Genomic DNA, 25,239 nt, shown 5'->3' on the forward strand with positions numbered 1-25,239 from the left:
GGTAAGAGAGCAGTGCTCTGCTGGAAAACGGACAGGATGATGCCTCATATCTGCTGCCGTTACTTCCACCCCTGTGCACCCTTCTATTATGCCAGAGACAAAGGTTCTCCCAACCAAGGGGAGATGGAACAGCCGGGCCCCCAAAGGCCTTCCTGTCTGTGAGAACCTCCAAACGTACCCATGAGGCGGCACAGCAGTGAAGGCTCCTCTTGCTAATGCTCTTATTGATGTAGTTACATGACCCAAACTCAAGACCCAAACTTCCCCATTCACACACCTTGGCCAAGTGTGGTGTGAGAATACTTCTGAGAAGAGAAGAAGCCATTTCTCCCCACACCAGGCAGTGGTGAGGTCCGGTCTGGTCTGGTTGGGACAGGGGGACTTGTTGCTGCTAATACCTGCTGGTTAGAGGCAGGCTAGGCCCAGGTCCGAGAACACCTCAGACCACACTCCTGGGCTTCCCCGTCCACAGGCAACGGGGCCTCCGAGCTCACACATCTGAGAGTTCCTTTCATGTTTCCTGTAATGAAATTAATCTTGAATCTAAGCATTATTGTTAGATTAGCAAACCATCAGTATGATTCTGTATGCTTTCCTAGTATAAAGAAGAAAAGGCGAGCTTTTGTGGGGGAGGAGTGGGCAGTTGCTGAATGACAAAGCCAAGAAGTAGGTAAGAGGTGACTGGAGAGTTTTGATGTTTTTCATACGGATTTCGGGTTGGACTGGTTTTGAGCTAAGAAAAAAAAATATGAAGATTAGGGCATTTCCTGATGTGTAAAATGGACAGGCTGATGATACGCTTACAAAATCATATTTTTGTGGTTAGTGCCTTTTCACACTTCTTTTTTCTGGCACATAGTATCTGATCATTTCTCTGTGGTGAGAGTATTGTATTTAGAAAATTGGTTGAATTAAAATAATCAACAAAACAGGCTTGTTTTCCATCCCTTCTCAGAAGCAGCCAGACTCCATTTTTACAAAATTCAAGTCTTCTGAATGATATTAGCCAATATGTAGTAGATACTCAATGTGGTTTAGCTAATGACAACAGTGATTCTGGTCATCATGATAATCTGGGGGAGCGGTGGTGGTGAAAAGTGAAAACAGGACAACAGCAAAGAGAAAATGACAATTGGCCACCTCATTCACTGAATAATGAGTAAATGAAACAGCAGTACCTGCCCCCCTCCCCCCCCTCCCCCAACACAGACCGTGTTTATAGCAAGGACAGCTCAAAAGGATGAGCTGGCTAGAGCAGGGGGAGCAGGAACAATACCGGGGTAAAAGAGGGACAAGGACAAGGAGGGTTTGAGTAAGTTAAACCTACTGGTGACAAAGAACGGACAAAGAGCAGGGCTGGGCAGCTGAAGCATCCTTTTATTCACAAATCAATGGAAGCTATTCAAGCCAATATGGTTTGATTTAGCAGATATTAAGCGCAACTACAGAGATGCAAATACGTCAGCGAAAGGAGAGCAAGACAAACAGGAGAAACCCACACGGGCTAAAAAAGGAGCCGAGAACAGAGACTGACATTTAAAGACCAGATGGAAAGGATAGGAAAAACCAGAGAAAAGTAAGAGGATGTGCGCATGACACCCTTAGACTGAGGGGTGAAGGGGACAGATCTAATGATCCCCCTTATTCGTTGTCTCAGAGACAAGAGGAGAATTGATGATGGACCAGGGGTCACGCAAATACAAGCACAGGCATTTAGCAAATATTTACTGAATAACTAAATATACATGAAAAGTTCCTTCCTCTCTGAATTTGGCAATAAGAAGGTTTTACACGATATGGTATTAAGTTTCTGCTCTCTGGGGATGCTAAAAATCACGAACAGCTTTCAGGAGGATTTTTTAAAAACAGCTATCCATTTAGAGAAATTTCTGTGAACCTCATCTTGCACCCCTGACGCTGGTCGTGTCATAGACTCGATTCAGGGGTCACGCTACAGTTGTGAGAGCACTACACCAGGAGTCAAGAGACCAGGGTCCCCAAACTGGCTTTGCTGTCAAGTGTGTGATCCTGGGCCAGCCACTTAACCTTTCTGAGTTTCCCCTTCCTCTGGAGTAACAGCCTGGACTAGGCTGTTAGAATGAAGAACATGACCATGTTAATCATGGATTTTGCTCTGTGTCTATCCTGCCTTGTATGCCCGGAGTTGAATGGCAGATAAAAGTTCTCCCCCCTCCCCCGGCTCCTCATTTTGCCTGCTAGTGGCTTGTCAACAGTACTTTATATAATCAATTCTGGAAATGTTTACCCATCTGTATTATCTGAGGGTTGTTATTTACTGTTCTGCTATTTTTTTTTTCTTGGGGTGGGCGGGAAGAGGAGGGGGATTTCGCTGTGCCTTTCACAGGGGACCATAGCAAACAAGAATAGATTTTCACAGTGCTCAGCGTGAAGGGACACCGTTCTGCTGGCTTCTCTGACACAGTTTGAATTCCTTGTGATGGTATATTTGAAGTGTTTTTCTGTGCTTTTAAAGCCGACATTAAAGCTCTGGTGCATATGGTCCTCTGTGCTGTCACTCTTGGATGGGATTAATTTTTTGCCCTTTCCTATGAAAACACAAATAATTATGCAATCAAACCTTTTGATAAAAATGTACAATCTTGTCGCTAAAGAGTGAAACAGGCCTAACACATCACTTACAGCCCTTTTTGATATAATATCACATGTAAGCTGTTTGCGGCACTCAGAGGAAGCATGAACAGTGAAACAATTGTGGCAGGGAGCGGGAGACTGATTCTAGTCCTTAAAGTGTACTACTAACTTACCCGGGGCATGCCATTTGATCCCCCACCTCCCTAATTTGTGAAGTAAACACACCGGACTAGACGACCTCTGAACTTGCTTATAGGTCTAATATTCTATAAAATGCCCACTAGCTAAGGGACTGATGTTTTTATAGCTACATCACCTTCCACCATCAAAATTCTGCTCTCCTCTAGGGAGTTAACAAAATTCACTCATCACGACACTGGGCCGACACATAAATCGACTTCACTACTGTTCTGTCACCTCATTAAAAAGTTATCGTTCATGCAAAAGTGCAGGGTCTAAGAGTAATGTATATAAACAAAACAATGTCCTGACCGAAACATCCCAAAGCATTCTGCAGAGGTCATAAATCCCAGCATTCTGAGATGGGGAGAGGGAGGACTGACCTCTATGTTCCGTCTGCAGAAAAGACACTGGGTATACCCCATCTTCAATATCCACCATTTGAATTTCAGACCTTAAAACAACATAGCAAAGTTGAGTAGCTTTAAACATAGAAAGCCACTCAACAAATGGGTATAAAGTGGATTCACTTGTTGGAGATGTCCTGCATTTACACAGCCAAGACAGAGCAAGTGGGGAGAGTGACTTAGAACCCCATGAGAAACCAATAAAAGAATGACCGTGACGCCTCATATTTGTACAGTCTTGCACAACTTTCTCAAACACTTGAATAATTTGGGCAAATCCAACCACAAGAAATGCAGGGGGTATAACTCAAAGGGCTAATGAGCCCACAGCTATTACAGTTAGTTGCACTGTCCTGCTTTTATCATTGGTAGCCAGACAAGAAGAGTGGCATTTAAGTCATACTCTACCCTGCCATTAAAAAAGATAATAATAATACCAATAATAAAGTGACATTCTGAAGCACTTACTGATGGGCCAAGCACCTTAAATGTATTATCTTATTTAATCCTCAGAACTATCCACTGAGGGCAATGTCATCATTACCTTTGTTGGCAGATGAGAGCTGAGTCAGTTAAGGAACTGGGCTACTATGGAAAGGAAGTGAAATCACCTGCACTGTGGATAACTCTGCCGAATGCCAGTGTTTACCTTGAACGTGTGAAGGAGAAACAACCCGAGAGGCAGCTGGCAATGATATTTACTTCTCCATGGTGTGGGCATAAGTCCTGACTAATGTATTAAATTGCCAAGCATATCTTTAAATAAACGAGTGCTCCAGCATCTCAAATTCAAACAACAATCTTCAATGTAATAATTACACTAGCTGTGACACGAGCCTCGCCGAGAGTGTATTTTTATTTTAACAAGCTTGAGTAAGTGCACGAGTGTGGGCTGAGCTTTTTGCTCGACAGTCAACACTTGAAAGCTGGCTCCAACCTTTAATTTAAGCATTCGCTTGTAGCACCAACAGGGCTACAGGGTTTCTAATATCAAAGACACACTCCTTCATCCTTTCATGGCCCTACTTCTGTAAGCAGCGTGATTGAACTGCGGCACCACAGAAACTTGTTTTCCCTCCTCCTGACAGCGCAAGCCAAAACACTACTGCCCCATTCATCTTAGCGACATCATAATGAAGTCCCTGAATCAATTTATAACAAGCAAAGTGCAAAAATCCATTGAGGGAGTCTTGTGGCGGATGCCTTTCATCTCTCTCTCGAGAGCACACAAGAGGCAGAGTGTCCGCACAGAAACCCAAATCATACCATAGAAGGGTCCTTTGCTACATCCAAAAAGCTTTTTTATTTCTTCCCCCTGAAGTGATTAAGGGGGAAAAGAAGATGCCAGGAACATCTGATTGCTCCTAATGATTCCATGCGCCTTGAAAATGTTGGGCAACCTCCTTCAGTGGCTTCCCACCCACTTCCGGATAGAGAACAACTCCCTTGGAAGGCCAGCCAGGGTCTTTTGTGGTCTGAGGCACACTGGACTCCTCTACCTGTCTCGTCTCCTGCAGTCCCCACAGGCCACACTCAACTACCTGCCATCCACCAACTCACCTTACTCCCTGTCCAGCCCTTTGAGAATATTCGCAAGCTCTCTTCTTTGCTGGGAATACCTTCCTTCACTTCACAGCTCAGCCAGGCCTTTACCTCCTCCCTCCAGAGGGCTGTTCCTGCCCCAGCCTGAGGAGGGCTCTTCCTGTATGTTCTCATTGCATCTCTCCTTCTCTCAGCTGGCACTGCACTGTGTTGTGATTGTATGTCCACCTCAGGTCCTTAATGGCCTGGGAGATCCTTGCAGGCAGGGACTACACCTCTCTTCATCTCTCTGGGTCTAATACTTTGTACACAGTGCCTGGCACAGCAGAGGCTCAGTAAATATCTGTGTCTGTACTACCTACCCTCATTCCACCGAAGTGGTCTGAAAGAGCCCCCAACCCCAATGTGTATGATGACCCCATCTCCGAGTCTGGAACAATGTGTTTTTGTGGGATTCCTGTGGTGCTGCGATCTTGGGTCAGAATCACAAGGAGGCTAGAGACACAGCCTTGACAGTCAGATAGGCCTGGCCTCCCTAAGTGCTAGCTCTGTGATCCTGGATGGATGTTCTGTCTCTCGGAGTCTCAACTCTGTAAAAAGAGGGATGAAAGGCTCACATGAGTATTCAGTGTGGTAATAATGCACTGCACAGCGCTTGGCACAGAAGAAGCACTTTAAACATGGTAGGCTTAGGATGTGTAGTGCTGTTTACAGTGGCAGTGCTTGGGAGAATAAAGAATCAGAAGCCTCCTATGTTATATGATGAGGAATATCATCAAAGTGCCCCTTCGGTCAACCCCCATCTGATCAGATCACGTAACTCCTATCTCTGGGCACCAGCAAAGGCCTCTGTTAAGATGCCAGGGCACTGGCATTAAAAGTGTGCACCAGCTAAGATGGGGTGACGTCATTACTCCTACTGCAAACTTGTGTACGTGATGTGTACCATTCCCCATGTGAACAGAGTGATATTAATCACAGCACTTATTCAGCATCTACTATGTACTAAGGACTTGTTACGGGCAAGGCATTGTAGGAAGCACCGTCTATGTATTACTGTCTACTTTCTAAAACCCCTGTGAGGTCAATTTCTTTATTATTTTCTAATTGATGAAACGGAGGTTTAGAGAGGTATGCGACTCGCCCAAGATCCTTCAGCTAGCATGTAGCATTTCTGGGACTTTAACCTCCTATTTGGAAATATCTCCAAATCCACTCATGCTCTTACACCGATGCCAAATGTCTCACATTCCTTCCTATTCATTTCAGCCATGGCACCTGGAAGACCCAGGAGAGAAGGAAACGTAAGACCATAGCACTGAGTCAGGGCACAGGGAAGGGAGAGGTGCACTACTCAATATTTATGCAGAAGGAGGGCGACGCTGCCGTCGGCTGCTAAGTCAGGAGACCCCAAAGAGCATGAGAAGGGAAATGCTGGACCATGAAAACAGCCCATTTGCCTGAGGCCATCCTTATGGAGGGTCAGAACCTCTGGCAAAGAGCTAAAAAGCACACAGGAAGCATGAAGTCTTCAGAGAAATTCTTATTCCTGTAACAGCATCCCAGTGTCTTCTGATTGACTTTCTCCTTCTACCTTCCTCACAGGTCATTCAAGAGCCAATGCTGGAAGGAAGGAAGGAAGGAAGGAAGGAAGGAAGGAAGGAAGGAAGGAAGGGAGGGAGGAAGGAAGGAAGGAAGGAAGGAAGGAAGGAAGGAAGGGAGGAAGGAAGGAAGGAAGGAAGGAAGGAAGGAAGGAAGGGAGGAAGGAAGGAAGGAAGGAAGGAAGGAAGGGAGGGAGGAAGGAAGGAAGGAAGGAAGGAAGGAAGGAAGGAAGGAAAGAAGGAAGGAAGGAAGGAAGGAAGGAAGGAAGGAAGGAAGGAAGGAAAGAAGGAAGGAAGGAAGGAAGGAAGGAAGGAAGGGAGGAAGGAAGGAAGGAAGGAAGGAAGGAAGGGAGGGAGGAAGGAAGGAAGGAAGGAAGGAAGGAAGGAAGGAAGGGAGGGAGGAAGGAAGGAAGGAAGGAAGGAAGGAAGGAAGGAAGGAAGGGAGGAAGGAAGGAAGGAAGGAAGGAAGGAAGGAAGGAAGGAAGGAAGAAGGCAGGCAGAAAGGGAGGGAGGGAGGGAAAAAGAAAAGAAAACCACAGGGCTGCTCTCAAGTCGCTGTGATATAGTTATGGCTTTGTAGACATACTTGACTCATATAAATGTCCTATTTTCCCTTCTGTACAGTCATAGATTCAATTTTACGTTTGTGAGGTGGTGGTACAAAGGAATAGAGAATAAACAAAACGTGTGTTAAATGACAGTGAAAAATTCCAAAGCCTTGGGTCTAGAGAATTTTGTCAGTACTGAGTGTATTATTTACGTTAAAAATGTACTAGAATGCCCTAGCCTTTTAGTAAGCTTTTTACTCAGGTGCAACATGCCTACAGAAACAGGCCCACATCATGAATGTAAGCTTGATGAATTTTCAGAGAGTAAATACTCCTAGATCAAGAATAAAAATGCCTTTTGGTTTTTTAAATAGTTTCCTACACCTGGGTCAAGACCAGTGAATAAGGCCAAAAATAATGTGTAAAATGTATTATTTTAAGTTCAGTTCGCAAGAAAATGCTAAGAGTTTCAAGAGCCATTTCACCTCAAAGAGGATGATTATCTTGGGCATTTGGAGGAAGTTTGGTTTTCTTTTTCACCATGAGTAGGCATGTAGTTACTTCTCTCACCCTTTTTGCAAAGGTTACAGCTTCACCTTCTCAACAGCCCAGGGAGAGAGGATGCCATCTTCATTTCCTTCCTCTCCACTCCCATCCTTCCCCCACATTATCATTGCGAGCTGTTCTGAAACTAGGCCATCTCACTCCCCTTAGCCCTCCTCATTTTGGGCAGATCCAAGAGGAAATGAGGTGCTTTTTCTCACGGCCAGGCTAGCTGGGGGCCACTGTACAACCTCTGTTTACACAGTGAGTATGTTTCATCCGATGCCTTTAATTGGCTAATAAAACCGTGCCAGGAGCGAGGGATCCCGATACCCTGACACCAATCTGGCTCTAGGGGTGCCAACTCCTCCCTGAATTACCAGAGTCAGGAGCAAGACCCTGGAAAAGCAGAAAGTGCCAAAATGCATTTGCTCCCAATCAATGGACAGCTTGTTGATAGGAAACCAAATGGCACCTGAACCCATGTGCCCCCTATTTGATAACAACGAAGAGGCCAATGGCCCAGCCACAGAGGACAACGTAAATGCCTACGTGTTAGATGCCAACAAAGCGATTATAAAATTAACAAGTATTTGAGCATGGCTTTCTAACTGCACGCTCTTTTTCACAAGACATTTCAGAGAAGGTTGGACTTTGATACATTTAATTAGTAAATGGAACTGATTCTGCCAAGCACATCTGAAGTTAGTCGAAGGCTCAGCCTTCTTGCCACGCTCTCAGTGCCAACAGATACCTGGGCAGAACTCTTCCCTCCTAGAGAAGGTCTGAGGGAGCACAGGTGATGGACAGCGGGTGAGGGGATCCTTCCCTTGTGTGGCAAGACCCGTGAGCGTTTTCTTTCCATCACTGCAGACAGTAGTAAAAGTCCCCAAAGCGCCCCCATTACTGGGAGAGTCTCCCGTCTGTCAGGATTTGGGGATAGCTCTGGAAGTTGCACTAATGGTACAAAATATTTTTTCCTCAGTATAAGCCCAAACTGAAAAGACAAACAGCAGTAATTTACTACAGTTTTTGCTAATGTAGGTTGCAGATGATTAAAGATAAATCGTAAAGCCTCTGTAAACCACAATTTTACGCCAAATCTCTGGTGTGTTAAAAAAAGAAGACAACTCTGAAAATGTAACATCAGCAATGATTTTGGTCTTCTGTGGCCATTAAAGGGAAAGACTTTATAACGAAAATAGACATTAGAAAACTTGTTCTTGAATCCATGTTTGAAAGAGTTTTGCTTAATATAGAATTCACGGCTCATCAATTAAATTTATCTAAATTTAAAGCCCTTTCTATTATTACCTCGTGCTTTGGCGCAAAAGTCTCCTGTCTCCTAGAGTAAACCATACATCAGTGGTTCTCAAACTTTTTGGTGTCTGGATCCCTTTATGTACTTATAAGCCCGAAAGAGCTTTTGTTTATGTGGGTTATATATCAATAATTACTGTGTAAGAAATGGAAACTGAGAAAATATTTACTTACAACTAATTTAAAAATAACAGTAATAAGCTCATTACAGATTAACAAAGTATTTTTTAGGAAAAATATATTTTCCCAAAAATGGTTAATCAGAAGAGTTCCTTTTTGTTTTTGTTTTTGTCTTTTTTTACATTTTTACACATCTTTCATCTCTAGCTTAATGGAAGATCGCTGGATTCTCATATCTTCTTCTGCATTCAATCTGTTGTGTTCTTTTGGTTGAAGTGAAGACAATCAGGCCTCACACAGATTTATAGCTGGAAAAAGGAGATATATTTTATAGCTTTTTCAGATAATTTTGGATAGCCTTTGATACTACACCAAAACTCCCCAAGTACTGGTGTCTTTTTTTTTTTTTTTTTAATTTATTTATTTTGAGAGAGAGAGAGCATGAGCAGGGCTGTCACAGAGACAGAGAGAGAGGGAGAATCCCAAGCAGTCTCCTCACATCAGCACAGAGCCCACCGCAGGGCTTGTGAGAACGAATTGGGAGATCATGACCAGAGCTGAAGTCGGAAGCTTGACTGACTGAGCCACCCAGGCGCCCATTTATTTTTATTTTATTTTATTTTTTTCGCCCATTTATTTTTAATGTTTATTTATTTTTGAGAGAGAGAGGGGGGGAGAGAGGGGGAGAGAGAGAGAGACAGAGAGAGAGAGAGAGAGAGAGAGAGAGAGAGAGAGAAGAGAGAGTGAGTGGGGGAGGGGCAGAGAGAGAGGGAGACAAAGGATCCGAAGCAGGCTCTACAATGAAAGCAGAGAGCCCCACGCAGGGCTCGAACCCTGAGATCATGACCTGAGCTGGCATCAGACACTTAACTGAGCCACCCAGGTGCCTCTGTATTTTGTACTCTGAACGGATCTTCTACCCATGTATTGGCCACTTGGAAACCATTAGTTCATGGAGTTACGAAGCTCTTCCAGATGTTGACATATTTCATTACCAAATGAGATTATACCAAGTAATCACGTTTATTAATATCACCACCTACATCATCAGAAAAGTCTTTAAATACTGAGAGGCAGTCAAATGAATGGTGTTGGATGCACGTGTTTCAAACTTCTATTTGCCTGAAACCTTGAATTTATCGGGAATAAATACTGCCCGCTATTTTTCTTGAAATGATGGGTTTACTTGGTTCATTTTTGAGAAAATAAATGACCTATACCCAAGTCTGAATAGCTAGAGTCAGTCGTCCTAGTAAGTACAATGGCAGTCCACTCAGAAAGCAGCTAGTTCAGCTATTAACTCAACGGCACAGTACTTTTCCCTGGAGACAAACATCTTCCTTCAGCATGGAGCAGAAGCGCTTTTATGTGTGCTTCCCATTTGTCATAAAGAATATTAAAAAGACTTGGACTCAAGGGTCGAAATTTAATACACTTAATAATTGTTACTGCTTCATCAAGGACATTCTCAAATGAACCTGGCAATGTTTTGTTACCAGCAAGCCCGCAGTAATAACAAATACGATGACGACTTGTCCAAGTCGGTGTCCGTGCCTTGATTCCTGCAAAGATGCCAGGAGTTTTACCCACCAAGGCTTTGGCACTATTGACGCCAAATGGTCAGTACAGTGAAAAGGGCAAACGGTATCTCAGTATCATTATACAAATAGTTTTTACCTCTTGGAACCCGGGAAGGGCCTTGGGGCCCCCAGGGGTGCCTGGATCCCACGCTGAGGACCACTGCATAGAGGACACTAACAGCATAAATCCACTCTCTAATCTGCTCAGTGTTTATGTCCTTGTGGGGTTCACATAAAGAAGATTTAAAAGGTTTATTTCTGTCTCCACCCTCCTGCCCTCCCTGCTGAAAAAAAAAATTCCATTGTGGCAATTCAACATAAATTGTGTGTATAGAACAAAGAAATTGCAGTACTCTTGATTTCATCAGCATTTTCCTCCCTAACAAAGAAAGCTGCTCTAACAAGCTATTGGGAAAACTATCATGAGTTACAGGAAATACGACCTGCTCAGTCCCCCCTCTATCCCATCTAACACCCAACCCTCCCAAGCCTTTCACTTCAGGGGTATTTCAGATGAGCTCTTAGTAGTGTCCTCAGAAATAATTGGGTGTCCTAATTCAGCCACATGCAAATTACTGCTCCCCTAAAGAGGCCTTATTATAATTTCCAACCCTTGATGTCTACATAATCCCCTATAGTTCTTTAACTTTTTGCTTTCTAACTTCTGTTTACCGATGCACTACTTTTGTCAGCTCAGTATAGCATCAATTAGTAACACAGTTGTGTTTATTAGGTCTCCCCAGAGCCTTGAGAGAGCTGCTTTGTATTTATTAATGACTACACAGAGCACTACTATTTTTCAATAGCATTTAAAAATGAGTAAATTACTGAAGACGAACTATAAAAGAACTTCAAATTTCAAAGGCAAGCAAAAAAAAAAAAAAAAGGCACAGTATTTCAAATCACCCATAATCCTTGCATGGTTAATTTTATTTTCAATTTAATATTAAGGGTTGGGGGGGGGGAGTCAAATCTAGGCTATTCTTGTTTTACTTTTGGCATTGTGGAGTACCAGCCATTTGATTTAGAGAACTGAGGTACAGATCTGGTAATTAATTAAGAGCCGGTTTAACAGGTCCAGATTTCATTATCACACACACCTGTTAAGTAATGCATACCTGATTCAGCAAAAATCCACCCACAAGGTTAATTTAAAAAAATTAAAAAGCAAGCAAGAGAGAAAGAAAGAAAGGCATAACTCTACAAACTTAGGTCCAGTTTTCTGTTCTCAAGCAGAATTCAACACAACGCACTTGAAATATATCCAATTTGTACTCTCTTATTTTGTGAATAATTGCCTGTATTCTATTCGGTGACGTTAGAGCTGCCCACACTGCTACAGAAATCGTTACTTAAGGAAATCAGAGAGACCCATCTCTGTGCGATGAGTCTTTCCTAGCCAAACTTAAAGTGATGGGGAGCAATTACCACGCTCGTTTGCCCTGCTTTTTTATATTCCCGGTCATTTATGAAATGAAGACGCTGATCTGCAAAAATCACTTTGCATTCATGAAGGGAGCTATGGGAGCTCCCCCTGAGCATCTGGCTGTGAGGCAGAAACATACCTCAGTGCACTTCCTTTGTCTTGCACTCCCTCTTTGATGTGCAAGTCACTGGTGGAGTAAGCTGTGATCGCTTTGATGTTGAACTTCTAGACTTTATTGTTACTAGCATGCCTACAAGGAGAGCTGTCAGTCATTTCTTACATCTGAACAACCATGTTTCTTTACGGCACCCCTTTTACAAGCATCAACCCTTAAATACATGTTTTCACATTCCTGCTGATTACCACACTATCTTCGTTGGGGGAGGGCTGTGCTCAAATAGTACAGCACCCACATTGTCTGTAAACACCCTGAGGCATCATCAGATGGCTGGTAACCAACCTTCTTCAACAAGAGAAGCCTGAGCGCAGAACATATTTCTAGCAAATGAAAACATTCTGAAAACGCGCAAGCCATCTTAACAGTCAAAATGAGTAGTTTAGCCAATATTTCCCCTAAGCAGCCATTGAAATCACAGAGAAAACTTCCAAGCCACGTTAAAAGGGATTCTGAATGCAACACCAGCAGGAGGCTCAGAAAGTCGGCCAAAACTTTAAGACATCTTAACTCATCTTAGACAACTTTGTTTCTCCGCAATGGTGGAAACAAAAACGCTTCTGTTCTACATGATTTTGCTTGTGATGGAAACACTGCTTTTGAAATAGATTTCTGCCAAACCACTTATTTTATTAAACAGTATCATTTCAGAAGGTACTTGCTGTTATGGATGCAATTTAAGTCAGAGGAAGATGATTTTCCGTAATTTAATATGTAAGGCAAACCTATGGCTGTGTATACAATGCGTGTCCCATTTCTTAAATGTATACACATAAAGTAGGCAATATATTCATCTTTAAAAATCTCTGTTGAAAAAGACACGACTCTAATTTCATTTACCTGCTCCCATCAGATTTACTTTTCAAACTCCTTTATCAATTCTGGAACTGCTGAATATTATCAAACCCCACTGGGGACATTCCACACCAAAAGGAAATAAAGTTAAGGTGCTTACATCACACAAGCCTGGCTAATAATGAACTGCTACCTTTCTGAATAAATGTTTCAATGAAACCCAAGTTCTTAGAGATACTGGATTTCAAATGAGGAAGTACATTTAAGAGTTTATTTTTCATGACAGAGCTGAGTTCTGTTATTTTCCTTTTGTAAGCTGGCAACATAGGAGATACACTGTTTCTGCTGGCTAATAAACTGCAAATAATATATTAGGACAGACTCAAAGTTTTGTTGAGTTTCTGGCCTGGAATATTTGGTAAAGAATAAAATTACTGTGGTATGCAAGAGTTAAGACTCTTCCAGGGTTTCCATTTTTACGCAACCTCCCTGCCCCCGACCTCCTGGGTTTTAACTCAACCATCAAAAAGGGGGAAAGGCTTTGGGATAGAATTTGATAAATATTTCTGTAATTTACCAGAACTAAGTCTGGGCATATTTATTATTAGTATTAAAATGAAAGCTGGCTTGTGCTTACATTTAAATAGCTGGCCAAAAGTAATCACCTCTTTCTATCTTAAATTTTCTTTACTTCTGAAAGGAAGGGATTAGCTGATTAAAGCACTTACAGCAACTGAGGGTTGAGGTGGGGGAATAAGGAAACTAGAAGGCACTCATCTGTTTCTTCCAAGTCTTGAACAAGAAACCAGACCACCTTTTTGTTTTAATACAAACACTTCATCAAATGGGAGAGCTGGAAAAGACCTTGATGGCTCTCCGGTCTCTCCAACTTAACCAATGGGAAAAAGGAGCAACTGAGGTAACCCGAAAATAATTTGAGTAGTAGATCTGGGAGGAGAACCCACATCTTCCCCCACCCAACATGGAGCGGGAAGTGGTCTGCACCACTCAGTGCCGCTTCCCTGCAGTGGGGACCAACGACTCATGTGTAAAGTAAGGGTGTTGGACTTGGGGGTTTCTCAGCCCGAATCATACGGGAAGCTTAAAAATGAACAACACTTGATAAAATAAGAGCCTCGGAGACAGCCTGGGCTTGAGTATCTTTAAAAATCTCTGTAGACACTTTACTGTGCAGAGAAGGTTGAGAACCAAGGGACCAGATGACCTCTAAGCTCCTTCCTGAGTCTACTGCCAAACGTTCACCATCAGTTGCAAAAAACATTCTTGGATTCTGTTCCCTGAAATTTGCCCACGAGGCCATACGCATTTCTAAACTGTCGTCACACTGCCTGCCATGTCAGCCTTGTTGTTGTTACTACCTGTTCTTATCTGGCTCATTTATGTGTTCACTTACGTATTATCTGCCTCTTCCCAACAGAATGGACACTCGCCGAGGCCAGAGACTAAGCCCACTGTGTCCCCTGTGGCTCCCACAGTCCCAGCAGCACACGTGCCACAATGATGGGATATCACACTGCTGTTTTCCAAAGAAAGAGGGGTCTGGCATCGTGGTGTGCAAGGGAGCAGGCTGCCTTCCGCATCACCCAAGCAGTTCTAATTTTGTCTGTTTCATCATTCTAGAATCTAAGCTATATGAAGGCAGGGTTGCGTCTGCCTCATTCGTACTTAGTTACCTCCAGCGCCTGGAAGTGGGCAGGCCCGCCAGGTGTGCAGGGCCTGAGAAACACGTAAATAGGAAGCACTAGGAGACAGCCAGGTGCTAACACCTTAACTTTGTTGCCGAGAAAAGCAACACAGAAAAGACATCACTGTTGCCACTGGAGTTGGCCTTGACTCCTGTGGCACCATCCCTAACCTAGCCCTACTGAGTGGTCACCATGGTGGCAAGACCCAGCCCCGGGGCTCACCGAATGCCGGAAGGCCAGAGCTGCCTAGGAAGATTTATGCAGAAAAGGCACACAGTGTTTGGAAAGTATCAAAGGCATTTGCCACACCAAAGTCTCAGGGTGTTCTGCCTGCTTGGGCCACTTGGGTTAACAGATTTGGGTTATGTCCACTTCCTCCCACACGGGGGTATAGAAAGGCCGAGATAATCACAAGATTATCTCAAGTGTGTTAATTACATCCAAATAATGGTGGGAACTGCTCATGTTGGGCATCTTAAGCTCGAAAGGAGATTCCGAGAACTAAACAAAGGCTTGTGCTTTAGCCTAATATTGTTCACCTTTCCGAGCTCCACTTTCCACACTAGTCAAAGAGGGTTAGACCAGAGCGATGCTTCCCAAACTTACCGGATCCTCAGCCACCAGAAGAGCTTTTACAAATTCAAATTCCTTGGTCTTACCCCAGGACTATCAGAAGCAGGATCCACTCATGTGGTGATGGAGAACGGGCATTTGTTTTTTTGAATGCTTCCCAGTCGACTGGGAAGATCAAGGATATTTAGGAACCGCTGAAGGGCTAGAGAATCCCAGGCTCATCCCAGCTCCAGTAGGTGAGGACTATTTGAATTGGTGGTCTGAGGACCACCTGAATCCCAATCCCTGGAGACACTTGTAAACACAGGGCTTCCTGGGTCAGGAGGACCAGACTGACAGAGTGAGGCTCTCTCCAGGGGGGACCTAGGAATCGGCCTTTTCAACAGACTCTGTGGATTACATGTTGCAGTCTTAAGTTTCAGAACCACTGCTTTCGGCAGGATTTTAGAGGTAACCTATGGCTGATTTGGAAGGAAATCATGTTCACACAGAAGTAGAATGATTGGCTTTACTCAATTATAGTAACGTTTCCTGTGGGTCGCAAATTCTCCTTTATTTTAAATGGCGTGTAGCTCACAGAAGCTGCAAACGTAGAAGAGCAATGGTCTTAAAACAGCCTTCTCTGGCTAAGTGTGGCTGCCAATCTCCCGGTGCATTTTTTAGATGCTGATTCACGGCTTAAGAGATAATTGGGAGGAGGGTGTCTCTGCTCTATAAAAGCACACAGTAGGCACTTACTAAGTATCTGCTGAAACGAATTTATTTAGTTATTTACATTCCGTGTTCTGCAGAAGATGTGACATGAGATAAACAAATAAAAGAAGGTGAAAAAAACGCAACAACTGAAAAATGAAAATAACATTCTATGAAAGAGAATATTTCTCATGTGGTGAAAGAATCACACTTCTGGGTAGCGTCCTCTGAAAAACGGTTTGCTTCAATAACTGATCTGAAACCTAACCACAAGTCTTTACTTCCAAGCCACTATCTTATTTCTATGATGGAAAAGTTTAAACGGTAGGCTTTCCTTGCTTTTTCTCCTCCCTCCTTGTTTTTCACATAAAGATACAATTGCACCTTTCCAGTAGGAACAAATGAGCACTGTTACCCTTGAGAATCTTGGTGATTACCTGTCATTATTATTATCCTGGTTTTCAGCTCAGCTCTGAAGCCTTGACTTCTTGAGCAATGCAACATTCATATAAGCCTGTATCCTCATGCTTCTTTCTGCAAGGCATCATTTCCTTACATGATATTTAAGGATCAATACTTATTTCTGATTCCAACATAAGTATCAGATTGTTTTACGACTGTTTCACACTTGATAAACCACCAAAATCTGAGCCCACAATTCACTTGTATTACCTATTATCCTAAAAAATTACACAGACATATTTTTACTTCCATTGTTTTATTTATTTATTTTTATTTATTTATTAAAAAAATTTTTTTTTTCAACATTTATTTATTTTTTGGGACAGAGAGAGACAGAGCATGAACGGGGGAGGGGCAGAGAGAGAGGGAGACACAGAATCGGAAACAGGCTCCAGGCTCTGAGCCATCAGCCCAGAGCCCGACGCGGGGCTCGAACTCACGGACCGCGAGATCGTGACCTGGCTGAAGTCGGACGCTTAACCGACTGCGCCACCCAGGCGCCCCATACTCCCATTGTTTTAAAGCATAAGCTCTATATAATATTCTAAAAGTCCTGCATAACATATACTCTATATTTTGGGCAAACTGCTTACACTTATGTGAACCAAGTGATCTAACCACAAGTCTTCACAAATCAAGTGGTTAATAGTTTTGCATCCATGTTTAAAATTGTTTTATTGCCAAAAACTCCAATAGTTTGCTTATTTCTAAATGTTTATCTTTTTTGGAAAAAAAAAAGCTCTAGATTTAAAAGGGGAGAATGCTGATCAAAACGACGATCTCTTTTGGGGCACTTGGGTGGCTCAGTCAGTTAAGCGTCTGACTTCAGCTTAGGTCATGATCTCACAGTTCATGAGTTTGAACCCCGAGTGAGGCTGTGTGCTGTCAGCTCAGAGCCTGGAGCTGCTTCAGATTCTGTGTTTCCCTCTCTCTCCGTCCCTCCCCCCACTTGCACTCTGTCTCTTTCTCAAAAATAAACATTAAAATTTTTTTTTAAAAATGACAGTCTCTTTTGAAATTTTATTTGACGGTCGAGGAATAGAATTAAGGTTGAAACTAAAAAAAAAAAAAAAAAATTACAAGGATTACCATAAAGGTCATAATAATTGTTTATTCACAAACCAAATCTCATTTACATTTTAAAATTTACTATGGAGCCAAACAAAATTTCCTAATTCAGCTTTAAAACTTCCCTTTATTATCTCCCAAGCAAACTTGTGAAATTCATTATCTCCCCCACAGATACATCTCTAATAACCATTTAAAACAATGAATTACACTTTGGAATCTGATGAAGAATGCCCCACAGCAACTGAGAAAATAATTTCAACCTTTGACCCTCTCCACTAGCCTGATGGGAAATTCAATGGCACCATTACGCTTTTAGCTTTCCGTGAATAGGTAACCACTAGAGGGCAGCCTTATCTCAGCTCTGACACTACTTTGGAGAAAAACACCTCACAATGCTTCTATGTTCCATTAATTATTTTTGGAATATCTTTGGTTTTCCTAGATATTTAATAATCAACTTCAGCTCATCTAAAGGCATTTCTGAACAGGTCAAAAATCTACTTTCACACATTACAACAATATCACAGGAACCGGTCATGCGATGGCCTAAAGTTACAGCCTAGCCTGTGTATCTTCAAAAATTTTAAAACAAAATTAACAAGTCTTTAGTCTTTACTATGTGGTTAAGTGCTGAGTCAGTCATAACACAACTAGTACTCGGGTTCCACTTTTGGTAGCAAAATGTCAAGAGGTTTTAGACAAATTTAAGTATGCTGGAGGAAGAAATTGATTAAGATTGCAGGAAGACCTACTGTGAATGAGGGGAGCAGGGGACAGCAAAGATTAAGGGTTAGAGCTGTGTGTATGTGTGTGTTTCACACTTCTAGTCTTCAAATAGCTGACAATCTTTCACCTGAAAGACGGGTTAAACGTGCTCTCCATAGTCCCAAAAGAAAGGGTCATAATCAAGGGATTAAAAATACAAAGGAGAGATTTATGCTTGATATAGGAAGAATTTTCTAACTCAAGATGGAATAAGCTACCTCTAACAATTGGGAGTTTCCTGTCATAAGAGGTGTTCGGGCATAACCAGACAACCATTTAGCAGGAATGCTGTGTGTGGAGAAGAACCAAATGCCAATAGGACCTGTAACTGAATGACTTTTAAAGTTTCTTCTCCCCTCAAGACTCTATGAAATAATGTTTATTTGCTTTCAGACAAACACATCTCAGTCCAGTCACCAGAAAAGTAAACACCCATCAAGTAAGAAATGAGCTTTTGCAGATCTATCCACTTGGAAACTTTTACTCTCCTGTGATCTCCTAAAAGACAACAGATTTCTCAAGAGTTAGGTCCACAATCATGCCCTTCAGCTGTTATGGAAACAACCAGGACAACACTCACCAGCCCAAGGATTCATCAGCTTTCTACATAAAGGCATATTAAAATTAGAAGATGCATTTGTAAATGCTCCCTTTGCCTAAAGATAAGTGGAACACATACAGGTAAATCTCTAGCTCGATTCTCTCATAATGGAGATAGGTTAGCTGCGTTTCATAGTATTCTGTATTCTTTACAAAGGTAATGCTTACATTTCACCCAGATCCTCTTACAACAAGTAGACTTAATGAAAATCATGGATGAAGAGAGCTAATGATGAGCAAATAAGAATAACCCCATTTGTACCAAATTGATTTTATTAAATAGTAATTTAAAGATATTAGGCTCAGCAAAGCATTACATAATTGAATCTATTTTTTTCCTCTTATAAATGCCAGAGTTATAATTTTCACTAACTAGAGACAAAGTTATATCCAGGACATTTTTACAGCTTCCTCCAGGGGAGGCAGCATGAAAACAGTAGAAATTAGGGCTCTAGCCCTTGCTTTACCATTTATCCGCCGGAAGTGCTCGGGCACAGCACATAACCTCTATGAGCTTCATTTTTTCAACCAAACACCATGAGTATCAGTGACTTTCCATGGAGGATTAAGTGACAGAAGAATGTTTGTAAAACATAAAGCACAAAACAAATACAGGTTAACATCATCCATCTATTTATTTATGAAATGCCTAGTAAACTTCAGAGGCAATAAAAGTCAAAAAGCGAAATCACCGGCAAACGTATGGAATAGGTTGTAACATGACTTTTTATACTAATGGGAGCAAAGATTTTTAAATTATCACATTACCGCCTTATAATATGATGAGGGCTGACAAATGTCACTTTATTTTTATTATTGTTTTTATTTTTTAAAGAGGCTCAGCACCCAACATGGGGCTTGAACTCACAACCCTAAAATCAAGAGTCTCATGCTCTACCGACTAAGCCAGCCAGGCACCCCAACAAATGTCACTTTGAAAAGAAAATCCAGATAACAAACGTTTACAACTGCCTTCCTGCATTTTGCGCATGGGCTAATCATATGCTACTATCTATTTAGACCTCTTTGGACATAACACTCTGACAATTTAACTGCAAAAGCATGCATCACGTCACACACAATACCAACAAATACAGAAAGCTCCAAGAATCTCTAAGGCCATGACTCAAAGGTTGGGGTGGAAGGGAGGTATCCTCAGTGGAGGATCTATAAGTAGGGAGAGGAAACTTGCAAATCATTCCTCAGAGAGTCAGTATATAGTCTTGGAGATAATATTAAATGTTAATTCATACCTGTGTTGTCACTGGTGGATCTTTCCAAGTTATTTTTTTTTAAGTAGAGAAACATAAAGCATGATTTTATGCTGCTGATTCTGAGATTCTATGGTTCTAAAACTTACTAAATATGAACTATGTAGATTAAAGCAACCTTGAGTTCTTACTAATAAGGATTGGGAATATTCAGAATGCATCAAAACATTTCTATGACAAAGTATTCTTAGATTTGTTCCATACGATGGGTTTTATTGATGACTAAAATAATTTAAGAGAATTTTCAGAAAACTGAACTCCAACTCCACCTCTGCAGATCTACCTACCCATGTATCTAGTAACTTTTTCTCCCAGTAAATGGCCATTTGTAAATATTATTTCCTTCAATGCCCATGAGCAAATTACAAAGCGGCTGGGTGCTAGTGCAGGTGCTTTGCAATTATCTACTTGCTGATCTCATCCATTTCATTGTGATTCACTTGAGTGGAAGGGAAAGGTGAGAGAAAAAGGAGTCTAGTGACAACTATTACTATATATTTACTAATTTATCTACTAGTTATAAAACTCTCTAAGATTTAAATCATATTCATTTATCTATCTATGTATCTATCAGATTATTTCCATTTAGAAATTATTTTGTAACTGGGCAGCTTTAAAGAAATTACATGGTACTCAACTCAAATTGAGAGCAAAGTGGTTTACTTGAGTATGATGTTACTTTGCATTTCAAGTGAAGTGACTGATATAAAATTAAGAGGCTGCTCAAGAAAATGGTGCTTTAAAAATATTCTCTACTTCATAGAGGGTCTGAGCTTTGCCCCCCCCCCCCCCCCGCCCTCCCAACCCCCATGAACAAATGGATTCAGAGATCCTCTTTGTCTTTAAAAGAACTGACCCCTCTTTGCCCGATCAACTCTGCTCCGTGGAGCGGCCATTTACATTTTCTCTTTTCAAGATCTAGCCATCACCCTTCTCCCAATCCTACCCATCAAAGGTCACAAAAATGGGACAAAAATCCCTGCTAAAGGTGTCATTGATAGGGCGCTTGCAATAAGACCAGGGATAAAATTCACATTTCATTTGGTAAAAAGAAAGGCCACATTCTTCAAAACTATGAAATCAAATTTATTGGAGTTGGAAATACTACTCATCACCAACACCTAAAGTATTTTCAAAGCAGTAAGGTGAAGTTTGCATTTTGCACATGAATTGTGCTGGGGGAAGAATCTATTATGGGACAGAAATTCCCTTTAAGCCTCTCCCTTCACTCTAATTCCATTTACATGAGCACAGGCTGAGCCCTCAAGAAGCTAAGGGGTATATAATCTACGGAAACTGATGAAGTCCTTGCATTTCCTTTCAGCGCTCGGCTGCCGCCGGACATTTGGCCAATGCACTTTTCTGATGAGCAGAACTAGTGCTCCCCTGATTACAAATGTTATCTCTGGCTCTCTCTGTTTGCCCGAGAAGCAACCCAAAGGGTACTGGAATTTTGTTGTTAATTAAACAAAAACAAAACTGAAGGATGAGACGAGAATGGCTCAAATGAAGATGTATTACTTCTAAGCATGAAACCACTTTAAGCTTAAACTTACTTGACAACTAACACAGAGGCAAGGATTTTCTTCCTTGGTGAGTTCAAAGGGCCTGACTTAATGATGTTTAAAAAACACAAGTAATCAGCCAACAAAGAGAATGTTTTTCTTTTATGGTCGCTTGTTTTCTCCTCCCCTCGTCCACATGCATACACGTACCAAAAAGCTATATTGTAAACAGTATTTCTGTTTTGCATGAAAAATCTAATTATACAAACTCTCTTACATATGGAACCAATTTAACTATTAAAAATGAGAGGCAGTAGGGAAGTATTTAATATGATTCTGGGCCAGTTTTTTTCCCCTTAAATCTGATATGGAAACATTTACAGCATTCCTCATTTTCCCACAAACTACTTCGTCAGTTTAAATTTGCACCAAAGCAAGATAATCCCATTAAAACACAGGATGTTATGATATTGGAAATGAAATATTCTAATTGTCCAGATGCATTCTATTTCTCTCTCTCTCTCTCTCTCACGCTTATAGGAAAACTGCATCGCCAGTACTGAGCTACTTTTCTCAAAGCACATTACTATGAATCTATTATCTAATGGCAGCCAGAGGTCACTCCAAGACAAATGTGTGGGCTAGAGCTTTTGGGGGATGATGGCTGTGTGATTCTCATGATTATATTAGCAAGGGATAGTACTCGACTTTGTACTAGAGCTACAAAAGCAAAATTGTATGTACTGAGAGCATCACATTAAATTAAAATATTAAAACATACTTTCCTTACTAATTGTTTGGTAGTTACTGTTCATTAGGGGAAACAGTCTTAGCTTTTCACCCTTCCCTCAATCAACACAAATTATACTACATAAAATGGATAAAGACTGGCATTGACATCTTCCAAGCAACAAAATCTATTTTATAGCTTAAAGAAAAAAAAAAAAAGGAAGAAAATATCTTAACTACAAAAGCTATTTGGGTCGTTTTATTCTTAGAGGATTAATAAAACTAAGGGAATAGCATAAAAGTTTTTTTGAGGGGGAGGGGCATAGAGAAAAACTTGACATTTTTTCTTTACAAGATGATTTTAAGATGCTTAAGAACGTGTAACACAAGGAGGTTTTCCCTCGTTTACCCGTTGCATATTCCAAAAATGATTAAATCCCGTTTTCCGAAAGCCACAAGGGAAAGACAGAAAATTTGCTGTGGGTACGTCGTATAGAAAGATTTCATCTCAAGCAGCTCATCTTAGTGTCCAGCACGTTTCGGCCTGTTAATAATTAATGAAAGAGATGCCACCCAATCTCTAGTGGAGAAAGGCAAAGCTCGGTGATCCGAAAGTAAACGCAGCACAGACACCGAACTAGTGTCCTTCATCCTGGACTGCAACAAAACCTCAACCCACTGAACGTTTAAGGAGCTCCGGGCGCCCGCACGGATGGGCAGAACCCGCAGGACGGTCCGGGTCTGCAAAAACGCGGCGCATTAGGGGCTCCCTTGTGCGCCGCAAGCAGATGGGGTTCTAAATCCCCACTCGCAGAGGCCGGGTCCGCGAAGCCGCTCGGGCAGATTATCTCCCGGAGGAACCTGCTGGCGCACAAGCGGGCAGCGTGCTGCTGGCTGAGTTTCTCCAGGGCTGTTTGCAAGAGTCCTAACAGCGTGGCTCGGTTCCTCCGGGCCACACAGGCGACTTCCTGCACACCTCCAAACTTTGGCTTTCTCATTAGAAACTTCCCTAACTTGCCTCGGTTTCTCTCCTCCTCACCTGGGAACACCTCGAATCGATCCTCTCTTCAACTAGTCCCCCCTGCCATCCCCCACCAGCCTGCTAAGGAATCCTGATCTGGGCGGAAGGCCGGACGGGGAGACTTGACCGCGACCAACACGCGCGGGTCGGCCCTCACCGCGGTCTAACTTCCACCGCTGCCCGCGACTCCTGTGGGCAGGGTTGCCTCCCCACGTCCATTCCACAACGCAAAATATCCAGTGGGGGTGCGCTGCGGCTGCGGGCGGCAGCCGGGAGAGTCTTGGCACGCTCGAGAAGCCCGTCTCACTCGGGCCCGGGCGCTTTCGTAAGTAGCCGCGCCGGGACGCAGAGTGAAAACGGCCGCACTTTCCCGGCCCGCGGCCGCTCGGGGCCTTCGGGCCGCCACGGGGGGAGGGCGCAAGGCCTGGGGCGCTGACCAGTCCCCAGGGATGACATCGCGTCCCCGCGCGCGCGCACGGCCCGGCCCGGCCGCAGCGCCTTCCCTACGTAGGCCGGAGCTGTCTGGGGTGCGGGCCCTGGGGACCGACAGCGGGCGTCCCCGGCTTCCTCCGAGCTCCCCAGATCCTACCCTCCCTTCCAGAAGCGCCGCGACTCCCAGCAAACTTTCTTCCGAGAGCCCCGCCGGGTGCCAGGCGGACCTGGGCGGCTGACAGGAGTCAGAGGGGGCGGAAGAGGGGGGTCCAGCCCGTGCGCCTTTGCCCCCTACAGGAGGCAGGCTGATCCCGCGGCCGGGCTCAGGTGGCGCCGCTGCTGTGGCCCAGAAGGCCCTGGCGGGGCTCCGGCGCCCAGCCCGGGGCAGTACGTGCGCTCGGGCAGGCGCGCCCACCCCTCCCCCTGCGCGCCCTCCTCCCCGCCCCCCGGAGCAGCCAGCCCACCCGGCCCCGGCGGGGCTCCCGGCTCACCTTTCATCGCTGCGATCACAAAATACATCATTTAAGCCGCGGTGCGGAGAGCGCAGGGAGAGCCGATGGTCCGACCCCGGAGCCCCCTCTGCCGCCGCCGCGCCGCCGCCGCCCGAGCCACAGCAGCAGCTGCCGCAGCTGCCCGCCCGCCGAGAGCCATCCCGAGCCATAAGAGGCTCCATGTGACCGGCTGACATCACGGCCGCCGCTCTGTTTACACCGCGCCCCTCCGCTTCCTCCCCGGGCGGGAGGCGGGAGGCTGGAGGCAGGCGCGCCCCAGCGCCGCGCCCCGCCCCGCCCCCGCGGGCAGGTGAGCTGCGGCGGCTCGGCTGGCACACCCCGGGCCCGCGCTGCCCTGCCGCGCCCCCGGCCCGCGCCCAGGCCCCCAGCCTTCTCTTTGCCTCTCCGAACACCTGTGGTCGCCTGGGTGCTCTCTGCACGCAGCGCCCCGCGGAACGCGCGTCTGACCACTCTCTGTCCCCACCCCGTGGGTCAAGGGGCACGCAACCCCACGCCACTCTGCTTCCTCGCCCGAGCCCGCGGGGCGTTAAATGCTCCAGTTGGCCGGAGAAAAAGCGGGGTTTGGCCTGAAGGGGGGAGGCTGTAGTCACCCTCATTTCCCAGAGCGCCCCAGCTCTGTTCAGAAGGTAGGTCCCCCAGACGGGGCCGTGGAGAACGCTGTCACCCGGACCTTTCCGGGGAGTGGAGTAAGTGCCTCCTAAGTCTTTCCGGAGAGGCTCGGCCAGAGCGGGGGGGGGGGGGGGGGGGGGGAACCCCGCCCACCAAGAGGTTGGTAATCTCCCATCACACCAACACCAAAGGTCCCTGTTTACACCTCCCCCATTCCCCAGGAACAATGTTACCTGGAAGGAGAGCAGAAAACTCTTACGTGAATCACCTAAATGATAATCCAATCGCCAGCCAATTTGAGCCACTGAATTCCCAGGCTCTTCCATATCCAGCATTCTCTCCAGAGAACCCATTTACAGGTGGAAAAGGCTCTAGTGGTCACATCCTAAAAATGATACATTATGGCACTCTGGGCAGGAAAACAAAAATACCTCTAAAGG

At 44.0% G+C, this 25,239-nt stretch overlaps 1 protein-coding gene across 4 annotated transcripts in view; it reads right to left on the minus strand.

Annotated features, from left to right (window-relative positions):
- RORA (RAR related orphan receptor A) overlaps positions 1 to 25,239 on the minus strand; it is a 722,772-nt gene that overhangs the window by 80,840 nt on the left and 616,693 nt on the right. The window contains exon 1 of one of the 4 annotated variants that reach the window (XM_086710840.1): positions 24,170 to 24,353. The exons of the other annotated variants lie outside the window; for them this stretch is intronic. Coding sequence (XP_086566966.1) covers positions 24,170 to 24,200 — 31 coding nt within the window. The 5' untranslated portion in view covers positions 24,201 to 24,353. Of the gene's footprint in view, positions 1 to 24,169; positions 24,354 to 25,239 lie in introns of those variants that run through there. 4 annotated transcript variants of the gene reach the window in all.

This window comes from Puma concolor, chromosome B3 (assembly GCF_028749965.1).
Source record: "Puma concolor isolate L17-30 chromosome B3, mPumCon1.1.hap2, whole genome shotgun sequence".
In the NCBI taxonomy this organism is placed as follows: domain Eukaryota; kingdom Metazoa; phylum Chordata; class Mammalia; order Carnivora; family Felidae; genus Puma; species Puma concolor.